The sequence below is a fragment of the Nylanderia fulva genome, unplaced genomic scaffold, assembly GCF_048542155.1.
Source record: "Nylanderia fulva isolate GAGA-0341 unplaced genomic scaffold, ASM4854215v1 Scaffold9, whole genome shotgun sequence".
Taxonomy (NCBI): Eukaryota; Metazoa; Arthropoda; class Insecta; order Hymenoptera; family Formicidae; genus Nylanderia; species Nylanderia fulva.
The window spans coordinates 1,164,489-1,177,929 of record NW_028191026.1 but is presented as its reverse complement, the minus strand read 5'-3'; the positions used below and the strand labels follow the sequence as shown (position 1 = coordinate 1,177,929).

The 13,441-nt window shown below is 37.1% G+C and overlaps 1 protein-coding gene across 5 annotated transcripts in view; it reads right to left on the bottom strand.

Annotated features, from left to right (window-relative positions):
* Positions 1 to 13,441, bottom strand: part of alpha-Man-IIb (alpha-Mannosidase class II b) — a 142,767-nt gene that overhangs the window by 79,914 nt on the left and 49,412 nt on the right. For 3 of the 5 annotated variants that reach the window (XR_003822662.2, XR_003822661.2, XM_029323219.2), the window contains exon 4: positions 261 to 733. Coding sequence is in view for 1 of the 5 variants with exons in the window: in XM_029323219.2 (XP_029179052.1) it covers positions 261 to 581 (321 nt within the window). In the remaining 4 variants the exon portion in view is untranslated. Of the gene's footprint in view, positions 1 to 260; positions 734 to 6,453; positions 6,861 to 7,067; positions 7,408 to 13,441 lie in introns of those variants that run through there. The other 2 variants (XR_003822664.2, XR_003822663.2) reach the window with 2 other exon arrangements.

The window sequence follows — 13,441 nt, the reverse complement described above, 5'->3', positions numbered from 1 at the left end:
ACTTAAATTAATTCACAAGTTACTCTTAAATATAAACTAAGAAATAAATATAAAACTTATAAAAATATTTTTAAAAAATATTTCTTTACAGACTCAGTCATACAAAATGTATCTCGATACTACCCAACACTGCAGTCAATCATTCATATTATTCGATTCGCTTTTCGCGAAAAAAAAAAAAAAAAAATTTCACCGGAAACAAATTGCACACGAAGAGGGAAAATGACGAAGAATGAGGGTGCAAAAAGGAGCGGACTTACCTGAAAGTCGAACTTGCTGAACTCCTGCTGGGCGTCGATGTCGGCGTTTCTCGGGGCGATTACAGGACAGGTGGCGAGCGACACTCGAGCATCCGGCAGCTCGCTGTAATCCGGGGTGACTGAGGTCAGACTGCTGCGGTCGTATCTGAGCTCCTCGTTCAGGATGGCGGCGGGATGACCCGACGACGACGACGAGGACGACGAGGACGACGGACCCGGCGCCTGGACCTGGCTGACGTAGTACAGGCACAGCAGAAGTGACAGCACCACGACGCCGAAAACGAACACGCGACCGGAGCCGCGACGTAGTATCCTGTACATGATTCAATCGACTACTCGCGTATTTCGTAGACTCCGCGTTCGTAAATCACGTAGATTCATCTAGGGATGCAGCATCATCAGCAACGACGATGATGCACGATCGGTTCTTGGCTTCGTCCTTCGTCGACTCCATGGAACGTCGAGGTGACCACCTTTTTCAAACAGACAGAACAAATATTTTTTTTTTTCAATATTTATATCATTTTTGTTACATCATACTAGAATTAATAATTGGTCAAACGTATATTTAAACGAATAATAAAATATATTATTTATTGAATTCGTAAAAACTTGAAATTTAAATTACGTAGAAATGATATTCCGATTTTTCGCTTTAAATAGGTAATGAATTAATTATTTCTTTCATGTAAATATTATGTAAGACTGAAAATTAAATAATATTGAAAATTAAATGATTATCTTAATTTCGAACGAAATTTCGATATTAATATATTTTGTGTGAAAATAATTTTGTAGATAAATGCACATGTTCTCGCGAATATGTAAATTTATAAGCTTGTAATAATAATACATAGAGCGGGCTTCGTGCCGAAACAGAGGAACGCGATGAATCGAAATCAAATTTTGAATAGTAGCTATGATCATTAATGATAATTAATTGCGATATCGCGTACACCGCGCTCTTTACCGTTGACTGATCGAAATACAGACGTTTTAATCTCAACGAGATGAGAACATAAGGGAGATTTACATTGAATTAATTAATTTCATTGAATTCAATTATTCTATATCGGAAAACATGGACAATATAATACCTTTAGCAATCGTAGAGGTTAATACAGAAAGGAATTAGAGAGGGCACATTGATTTTATATTATGTGCATTATACTTGGATAAAAATTCAAGTAAACTGAATTGAACAAAAAATCATCATATGGTTGATCGCGTCGTCGTAAATGCGAAACATGACGATGTCGCCTCTAATATTTGTCGTTTATACATTCAGAATGACGAGATGCAAAATTACGGCTCGATGTATAGCTCACTTTATACGAGAGATCATAATAATTCGCGCACCTGGACTTTTTCCACGCGAAATATACAATAATTACGTATCTTTACCCGCGAATAGCCAAGGTCGGTCAAAAAACGATCGATCAACTCTCTTTGCTATAACAATTTTCTCTCTCACTTGTCCACAGTTCCATCATTTGCGACAAATAACAATCTGTCTTCGTAATACAGAATGCACTTTTATAGGATTGAATAAAAAGGACACGCGATGTGTAAATGTCTACGAGAGTCGAATATTAAACCCAACTAAAATAAATAATCTGATAATTATTTGATCGCGTTATAATTGTACACAATTTCATTTTATTAGCGAGGAAAAGGAACAAAAATAATTCTAAAAAAATATATAGAAAACACAAAATTCTCGCATGATGTAGCATTGTTACTTTTCTATTATACTAGAAACAATAAACCACCGTAAGAGATTCGTAAACATCTTTGCTCAATCGCAAATCAAAATTGATCCCGCGATTGAGACCGTGTCAACAAATGTTTTTCGAAATCGAGTCGAGAGTGTAGTGAAAGATAAATAGATAGAGAGAAAGAGATGAAACTGACTCAGCCGTTCGACGATAAGCTCGAGCTGGCGAACCAAGGACACAGTGTATTTCGGAACCTTTTGTAGCTCGCTAAAACCTCCGTTGCAATATATAAGGTCACTTTTCACGCGATAATCGATCGCAGCTCTTGTATAATTCCGCTGGCACGCGGAGAGAAACCAGGGCGAAACAAAGGGGAGAAAGAAAAAAAGGGACAGAGAGAGAGAAGAGGGCAAAGGGTTAGCTGAAAGGGAAGCGAGATTAGAGTTTAATTCGGTATTAATTCAACGCGTAAGAGACGGACGATGTGAGAGAACTTGATTGCAACGACTTGATTCGAGCGCAAAACGCGATAGAAACTGTTCGTCCGAAAATTCATACAGAGATTAAACCCGGCCAGCCAACGTCAACATTATCGAAACATACATGGGCGGGATAACGATATAGTTTGCAGAAGAGAATGAACAGTTGTGGAAAATAGTGGCAATTCGAGGATGAATCTACAGTTAATTAAGCCAAATAAAATGGTGAACGAGAAAAGCTGTGAAGAAATATTTATTTTTCATTTATATATAATAATTATCCATCAATTACGTGCTGTATATAATTCATATTGTTTGAAAAAATGAGTATATTTTACGTTTAATTATATTGCTATAACGTAAAAACAACATATGTTTTATATATTTTTTTTTTATAATATATAATGCAATTAATGTATCTAATTTCACGTTTAATTCCTACGATCAGAAAAATATGATTTGCGCCAGCACTCTGTGTTTACATTGAAATGAAATAAATATGTGTCCGCCATTATATTAGCAAATGGAGTTGAATGACTATTAAATGAAAATAAAATTAATTACATTAGTTCTCTCGCGGTTAATGAAATTTTGAAACGAATACCAAATTCATGCGACATATGCTCGGAATGTTTGCAATGTCACAAAACGAATAGAAATCGATTGAAACGATCTACATTTCTCGCAGTAGTATTGAAAACAATCCACATTATTGCAAGTTATTAAGTCGCTATAGATACCAGAAATTCTCGATGTCGCGCGCATTATTGTCGACGATTGATTTCATTCGCGAATGATATAATAATTATTATAATATCATGAATCGCAAAGTGGAGCCGCCCTGCTGTCAAACGCCTACTTGAAAAAGTCGAACAATATTCGCGAATTTTAAGCCTCTCTCTCTCTCTCTCTCTCTCGCTTCGTCGTCCCTTCGTGATGAAAAAGATCCCCAAGTTCCGCATCGGGTGCTTCAATTTTCTTCACGAGGGCCCTAATAAAAAACGCAAGAGGAGATTGAGGAGACAAACGAGAGGGACACGAGAACGGCCGGATGCTCGTCAGGTGCCGGTCCTTCAGCCATTCGACCAACGACGCCCCGAACATAATCCCTTTGTCCGTTCACAACCGGGACGATGAAACGTGTCGAGGATGCGTTATCGAGTCTCGTTCGATATGCTCGCGATCGAACGCGTTGAGAAAAAAATAAGGACGCTCGAATCGAAATTTAGCCAACGTAGCGCCCACGTGACATTCATCCACTCCCTCTTTCTCTTTTTTTAACGCGTGTTTTTGAAATCGTGAAAAATATATTCAGTTGTCGGAAGTCATGACGTATTATAATACAATAATATTATATTATATATAAATTATATATAATATTATATATAAAAATTAATTATACATATATAAGTGAAAAAAGCTTTAAAAACATAAAAAAAATATATTTATATAGCTATTATTTTTATATTTTACATCCTCTCCTATTTTTGGCTTCCTCTTTCTCTGATGTCAATTATGAAAATTATTGACAATTAAATATTCTTGGCGCGAGTTCTGCTGGATTAATTAGACTGAACCTTGTATTGATCGAGAGTAGACAGACACTAATTCGAGTGTTTTTAGGAGAAGTCTTGGAAGAAGCTACCCGATCAAATTTGTCGTTGCTAATTTAATTATCAAAAACTTGAACACTCAAACTATTGTTTTCTAGATTATTCCATCGCAACAAACAAGAGTCTTTTGTGACAAACAACTGCAGAGTACAATGTGCAGTGTCAATGTGCGATTTTAATGAATATACGAGTTATAATCAACGTTAAAAGAATATAGCAACAAACACGAATATGAACTTGTACGTTAATAATAAAAAATGTGAAAGACCAACCACTCTCTCGATATAATAAAATAAAGAATTAATATGCGTAAATCACAAATTTTTTTAAAGAACAGCAAAAGTTATAAGGAAAAAATTTTTTAATTAAAATATCATATTTCAATTTGTGAATTAAATAAAAAATCGTCATAAATATAGAATTCTGAAAAATATTACGTACCACGAATTAATTAGATAGACTTCAAAAATCTGCTTGAAATTTTATATCTTTATAGATGCGAGCTAAAAAAAGATAAACTACTTAGGAATATTAAAAATGGTAGGTTTTACTACTTGACGCTCAGCCACTCGGATAATCAAGTAGTAAGAGTCAATTATTGCGTGTTTCGATCAGCTCCTTTCGCCAAAAGCCATCGGGAGGACAAATTGCGAAAGCAATTTCAAAGTCTGTCGGTGAAACGATACGCGATAGTTGGCTAAAAACTCGGTCGAATGTGCGTTTCTCTTCTCTCAAAAAGATATAAAAAAAGGAATGACATCGTCGCGACGAAAGGGTGTTTCTTCAGAAATGACACATCTTCCCCGAGGAAAACTTTGCAAATTGCGAGCGATGGAAAAGCAATTTTTCGAATAGGCTACAAACTGTGTGCTCGAAACTCGCGCTCGCGACGAGAGAAACAATTTCTTTCGTCCCTATCTCGCCTCCCTTCTCTCTCGATCTTTTCTCTTCGTGGTTCGCTTCTCGTCGCGTGCCGCATTTCGCGTGTTCGGACGCGCTTTAAATTGGGCGCCTTTTAAAACGTGCGAATTATTCAACGCTCCGCGTTACACCTCCGCCGTTTGTTATTTTCCCCTGCTCTCTCTCTCTCTCTTTCACTCTCTTTTTCACGTATTACGTGACTCGAGTTACGAGCGCACACTGAGAAAAATGTCGCGCCGTCGACAGTACGTTATGATTATCCATAAGGTATTAACTCGTTTCGTTATTCGAGATCCTCATCCGTATGTTCAGTGTGCTTTCGTTATTTTATCCTTAATCCCTCGCATGCTTATAATGTATTATTACTTGAAATGTGTGAAAAACTCTCGTCGATCCCTTCGTGTATTCGCGTAAAGATAATCACTTTTCATAATTAATTATTCTACCATCTATACGTGCACATTTCGATAGATTATTTCATATTTTATTTCTTGCGAAAATAATGTTTCTTTAAACAAAAAAAAAATGGAATTTTTTTTCATTGACGTCGCGGTTGCACAATTTCAATCCCGCGATTATAATTTCACGCGAGAGTTTGAAATAATCCCGCTTTCGGTTTTGAATTTTACTTACTAAATACGGGCGCATGTGTGTACACGGCCGATGTAAATATATAATTAAAATCAAATGATTAGCATTAAATGTGCGGTACGATTTAAACAAAATTATCGTATTTTGTACGAGGGTGCTGTGACTGCCTCCGCGGCTTGGCAATCAGCGGCGAACATTCGTTGCAAATTAATGGTAATCCGAACAGCTGCAAAACACATAGCTGCGGTAGAAATTTAAGCTGTTATATTTACGTTTCGCAATACGATTCAGTTGTTACGTTTTGTACAAAGAACTTGTACTTTGCGCGGGCAAAATAAATTCGACAAACATGTGTAAAAATAAAAAAATTTATTTACTATATTTAAAAAAGAAAGAGTAAGAGAAAGAGAGAGAATTACCGTTGTAAAAACTATGTGTCGGCATGGAAATAAAAATCGCGCAAAACTGTTGTGGACAGTGGACTTGTTGTTATATGTAGTTTTTCTCAATGTTGATTCATGTAAATACATCCATTTTAATTCCGGTCTGTTTGCGTAAAAACCGAGCTGTCTTTCAAAACTGTATATCAATTTTCGATGAGTTATATAATATTTCTCTCTTTTCCTCTCGTCCTTGCATTGCAATAATAATAAATTCACATTTTTTTATAAAATTATAAACTGATCCATATGCGCGCGAGTTGTAAAACAGATTAATGCAAAAATTCTCTCCCGAGAAGAAAGAATATCCAAATTTTTATAAACACAATAAGCCTTGATGAAATTCATTTATCTTGCGATATATTAATATATATCGTCCAAAATCTTGTAATTGTCTATTTTATCGCGGCTGGAAGAAGTGAATTTCGTACCTCAATGTCGATTACGCAAAGTCGATCTGTGCGATCGAATCCTCTGTTTCGGCGAGACCAGCGGAAAAAGAAATCACGGGGATGCTGAATTCACCGGTTGAACGAAATAGTTTTGACAGGTTGCCGGCTCTATTCGTTCCGTGTACGAGCCGAGTAATATACGAGGGAACTTTTTCACTGCCTCCGACGCAACATCGTGTTTAGCAGGAAACCGAGTCACTTTCTTCAAACACATTTCTGTGAACCGTATACATCGCGAGACCTGCCTCGAGAATATCATCGCATTTTCGTGCGAGAATAGGTGCGAAACGTGCGCTGATTCGCTCGGAGAGATTTTGCGTTATTAAGAAATGAAAAAGATTCTTCAAAGTGTAGTCCATTCACCCCTTTCTCACATTTTTCCTTTCCTTCAAAAATATCACGAGAAACGAAGATATAGATTCAAGTTTAAAAGCAAGTTGTCAACTAGACACATAACTACCCGATAAACAATTTTTTACATATACGAAGAATTTATATAATATTCTATATAAGAAGCATATTTTTATCTAATCATGTACGGACATATTTAATGTACAATTTGATATTGTTATATATAAAAAAAAATAGTTTACCGGGTATAGAAGTATTCTGAAAAGTCCTGGACGAAAAATGAAGACACGGGGTTGAAAATTTGGCGAGAGCCTCGAGTTCCGATACTTTGGCGCTCCGAAGGCAGCTCGCGTTGCTATCTCTTATGCACCGAGAAACACAGCGAAATAACAGCAGGAGAGAAGACTCGGCGCGCCGCGCCGGCGCGCGGCAAACGCGAGACGAGAGGAATCTCTCTGTCAAAAAGCGTCGGGACGACGAGCGATTTTCACGGCGCGACCGCAACGATTCGTAACCATCGCGTTCGCGCTACCGCACGCGCGGGCTCGTCCAACCGCAAGCAAGAACCACGCCGTACTAAACTCGCGGCACGGGCGGCGGAATGGTTTTGACACGCCGCCGGCTATATCCGCTTTTCCGCGACAGTCGCGTGGGGCGCATGTGCCGATATAATCCACGTTTGTGCCGTGCACCCACACGCGCGCGCGCGCGCGCACACAGATGCACGTGCGCATGCATTCATGTATACTGCATACGCGACCTCGACCGACGAGATGGAGAACGCACGCACTCCGAGAAGACTCCAGAGTCCGTGAGACTATGTTTTGACTCGTACAAGAGAAGAAAATGGAGGGAGAGGAGGTCACGCCGCGAAGATTATGACGTATGGCCAGGATTCCTTCTTTTTACGCGGGAAAAGGAGTAGAGCGGTTCCCTGTTCTATTTAATCTCGTCTTAAATAAGAAATGTAATTGCATCATTTTCCGGGTTAAATGAGTCGTGCCATTTTTTCAATTCGTTTTAAAAAGGGTTGGAAATTTTCTACATTTATCGTACTAAATGTATCCAAGGAAATTTATTTCGCAAGCTACTAATAAAAACCGCTTAATTAACTGACTGTTAGATATGCGAGGATACAAATTTAATCACCAACCTTGAAGAGACTAATAACGCGGAAAATATGAATGTGCATGAGAAAATATTGCTTAATGTAAATGAATTCCTTTGTCAATTTGCGTTATCGAAAGCAAATTGGTAAATTTTCACCTGAGCAGTGGATCAGCGTGACGGTGATTATCATTTGGCAGAAACAACCGAGTATTAGATATGTAATAGAACTGGTAGGAATCGCTCCGAGTATTGCGATTAGCGCATTTCGATTAATATTTACGCGTAACAACGATTGGATGTACACACTGCAGACATGAAAGCTGCATGCGCACATGTATATAACATACTGTGTGTATCGCAATCATAAATTATTAACATAATAGACCATGGATAATTCCACCCTCAGGCAGATATTCGGGCTAATCCCAGCTTGAACAATTTATGTAAGATCCCGTGTTTCGGAAGCATGAAATGTGGAAGCGTCAATAGTTTATAAACAAATATGGATTTACAATATTTGATAGCTAATACCTCGCGCGCAATAAAATCGCGTGCAATATTAAGAGGAAAAAATGGATTCATTTCCAGGGGAAAAATTTTGAAATATATAAAATTATACACATAATCGCAAAATTATATATATGAAATATGTCCATACATATGGAAGTATTTCTTATAATTTATATATATATATATTATATATAAAAATGACATATATTATAATTTTACGATTATATGTATAATTATACAATGATTTATATATATAATTGTACATGAAAAATTGGTTGCCGGGTTGTTAATTCGAATCCCTTAATTAAAGTCGCGAATTACGTTTTAGTAAATTTTTTATGCGAAGATCGAGACCCATGATCGAGTTCGCTGTTTCAACGCGAAAACTCGGGGGAACTTTTCAATCTCGTGAAACAGGGGAGCATGGAGGGCACACTGTCGTTGGCACGGGATTGGCACAGGTTCCAACTTGATCGAACGGCAATTACGTTGATTGAAAGGCCAACACGAGTGTCGCTTGCGTACCCGGAGAACCGAGAGGACCCCCGGTTCTCCAGTTGTTCACAAACACATCCTCGTTCCCACAACGTCGACGAAAACACATTTCTCAAAACATTCACGAACAATATCTCGAAATCTTGTTATTTCCTCGATTCAAGCGTCAAGATGTAAAAATAAAAAGACGTCGCGCATTCAAACTCCTTTTTTTTTTTATTATAATATTGAATAAAAAAAGAGAGGAAAAACAATTATTTTAATTTCGCTAACATAATATTTTTTTATAACAAATAAATGCATCTTTCTGAAAAAATGTTCCTCGAAAATATAGTTTAAATAATGAGAATAATTAATCTGGAAAAATGCTATTAGATTATCATATCGAGTTGATTATAATTAAAATGCAATGTGAAATCGTTTATCCGATCGTATTAATATTCGTCGATAAGTTTGGCTCTTCATGGCGTTCGAACGATTGAAATTTGTGGGAAGAAATACGGTGGAATAAGAAGGGGATGCTGCCGCTTCCGCTACTCCGAAAATTGCATTTCCGGGTAATTGGATGGCGGGTGTTTATGCGCGGAATTACATCGCTACGGAATCTGTTGTTTCAAGGTGTTATTACTTAATTCGCAACGATATTGGTTTCGATACCTTCCACTCGAGCTATATCGCCGCAGATTATTGAGTAATAGCAAAAATAGATTGTTGTTTGAAAATATCCTAAAGGACAATTCTGCGTAAAACATTCTGGGGAATAATTGCAATTCCTTTTGGAAAAATGAACATTAAAAGACAATCGAGGAAAAATGGTTGAGTTTAAAAAAGGACGAAGTGATAATTACAAAGTAATTTAAAATTAATATTTTTAAAAGTTTTGATTTAATCATAAAGCATGAGTAATAAAATTCTATTCCTACGTAATAATCTTAATTAAATTTTTAATGAAAATTTTTGAATTAAGATTGAATTAAGATTTAATTAAAATGAATTTCTTTCATAAAGTGTTTTCGCTATGAAGAAATGAATTTGTAAACACTTTATATAAAATCTCGCGGCTAGGAAATATGATTTTCACTGTCACGAATTTCTTTTTATTTTTCATTTAAACGATGCGTATTAATACGGTAACAATATTTCATCACGCTAATCAATCAAAATTATTTTCGGTTCGATATAAATGTAGGATTTGTGCGACACAGTAGCATAATTTCGGACCTATCTTGCGCGAGAAAGGTCAAGTTCTCACGGTAATATCCAAGAGCACGTTCGAGAATAACGAATGGAAGATACGTCGTACCTTTAATTGATGGCAAATTCAGTGTTCCGGATCAGCTGTTATCTCGTAACGAGATAGACGGCGAGTCTCGCGTTCGCAAGAACGATCAATTCACCGAGGCTTTTTCGCGTAATATCAAAGTATAAAAATACTCCATTCGATCGTTTATGAAAGAAAAATTCTCGTTACCAAATTCTTCTATTATAAAATCTTGCTTGAAAAGTTGAGAAAAATATTTTCAAAAATTTCAAAACTCGTTAAAAGAAATAATTGACGAAAAAAAATTCTTTTATCTAATCTATATCTATATATAATAATGCAGAGAATGATAAATTAATTTATATAATTACAAATTATAATTTAAGAGAACAAGAATTTATCAGATTCTACATTTAGCGAATTATGTTTAAGGTGCAGTAATATTTTATCATTTTTGACACTTTGATACGTAAAATTATTCACGGAAACAAATCTTACTCCCGCCCTTGCTGTCGCAATGTTCCACCCTTTATCGAAAGGGGGCCTAATATGGTTTTCGACGGAAAACGAGGGAGCGGTTGGGTGTATAATTTGTTTGAAGTTTCAACGTTATTTGCGTCGGAGAATTTTTTTTTTGAGCCCATCGCGGCCTTTCGGGCGTCGCGTCGCTTACGACAGGACTAATATCCGGTGTCTGACGCAAAAATCCCTCGCTCCTCGTCTGTCTTTCATCCCTAGTGAAACGAAAAATCGGCTTTGCCGGACCAACTCTGACAACGAATCAATGCGCGGATAAACGTGATTTTTCGCGAAGGATATTTCAAACGTCAAAATACATACATACGCGAACATAATATTATTTATCCAATGATGAATTAAATTTACAAACATATATTTTTTATGGAAAAGTCTGGCTTTATTATGTCTTTAATCTTCCAAAACGTCCCAATTAGATTTTGTAATTGTCTCGAGACATTGTCGAATATTTTCGAGAATAAAGTAACTGTATAAACTATAATGCAACAGCCAGATCTGCTAATAGCCTTGTAATAGCCGTTGCGATGGAGTGTTTCGCTAGCATTCGCTAGACGAGGCAGTTTGCGAACAAAATTAACGCTCGATTTCCGCGATCGCTGTAAGCACGAAACCTGCGCACGAGGCGACCCTTCGGCTAATCCCGATACGATGTACAGGGGAACCGCCTATCAAACTTGTGCTCGCATATAGTTAGTCTCTCTCGTGCAGCCGCGACTCGATGTGCTCGTAAGCGCGAGCGAAGTTTCGGAATAGACACTCTCGAAAAGCAGGCGCAAGCTCTGCTTTACGATTTATGGTGAGATTTCGTTTCTGGATTTCGAGCTCGCGATTCTCGTATATATATATACAAAAAATCTACACAGATCGCTGCCATACGATTGTTTAACTGTAAAAGTGTTTCCAAACTTGTAAAGGATACTTACTGTATGCAATAAATAACAAATGTCCATTTATAAGACTGTTTTTTGTTATCACGATTAGTAATATTTCAAATAATATACTGATAAAAAACATTCCGTTAAGTTTATATTCTTGCATGTTACGAATATTTCTTTTAAAAAGTTTTTCTCTTAAATTAAGAGGATCCTTTTGACAGAGCTGTGCAGATTTTTTGTGTATAAATAAATCATAAAATAAACGTAAAATATTTAAATGACATTTTTATTTATGACAGATTGCTGCCACGCAATTCTTTAACCGTAAAATGTAAGGTGTTTTCAAACTTATAAAGGGTACTGTATATATATATAGTCGTGAGTTTGAAAAACGTAAGACTATGCTAAGCAACTATTAACGTTAATGGACGGAGATAAGCGCGGAAAATTGTTGCTCTTCCCTAGGATGATGAAAAAGTCGGAGAAAATTTTGGTTGCACGCAGAGCCAAAAAATTCGAATTTATGCGAAATATTCACGCGCGCGCGAGCGAGCTAATCTGTAAAATATATATGCAACATATACATATATATATATATGTATGTATGTATATATGATGGAAAGAAAAGAAAACCCCCGGAGAGAGAAAGGAGCTTCTGCAAGGATTCTGCAGAGATGCGGAGGCTACTGCATAATTCCGGCGTACGGCAGAAGCAGAACTATGTTCATGAGAAAAACACGAGAGTAACCGTGGAAAGCAGCTATTCGCCCTCTCTCTCTCTCACTTTCAGAAGCGAGCTTTCTCGCTCTCGCGTTCTCTCCTTCTCGAGAACCTCCGACAGAATAACTTTAAAACGGCCGATATAATCGGATTAGTAGATGCGCAGCGAGCTGGCGCTGTTACTTTAGCTTAAAGTCGACGTTACGTCGAACAAAAATTTGCCCTCCATGCTGAAATAAAAAGCAGCGAGAGTGCCGTGCGTGCGCTACGTTTTCATGCAAGCTCTCCGCGGAGAATTTTCCTATTTCATGATAATATAATGCAACTCGCGTATACGATCCTCATTGCATCGGGAGAGATCACGCTAATAATATATCATTAATCTAACGTTCGATAATCGACATGTAATTGGACAAATATTTTTGTATATCCTAAATTGCAAATTTTCAATGATTTATTACTCTTCTCGGTTAAAAAAAAAAAAAATGTCGAACAAATTGTTTGCTTTGATGCGAGTAACTGCTACGAGAGAAATTACGACATCCAGCAACGATGCTGAATAAAACAAATAATAAGTGTCTCTTCGCTTTGATAGAATGACAGATGCCATCGTTATCGTAATCAGCTGACATTATCAGTCGAGCTTTCTGGATGCGCAGTCGAGAAAGAGCGGAAGAGAGAAAGAGAGAGAGAGAGAAGGAAAAATTCATGGCGATGCGATTCGTAAGTATGCAGGAAGTCCTTGTTATCTTCGTTACACCGCGATTACCAGCGATATTCTCTGGTCTTTCTCTCTGAGAGTTCTTAGTGTTTCTTCGTCTCTACGTTGCATCGCATTGCGTCGCGAATGACAAGAGCTGATTTATATCGCGAAAGAAGATTTGCGCGTGATTGTTTGCGTGATGAAAAAACCTATGTAATGTGATATTAACTCGATACTCCCAGAAGGATTTGTTGCAGACGATTTTTTTCTCTAGTGGAAAATCTCTACGCTTCGAAATATTCTCCGCGGCCAACTAAATTGTCTACAAATTTTTCGTTCGAACAAAATACTGAACCTGAAGTTACGCGAGATAAACTGAAATTAATTTGAAATTCAATTCCCCGC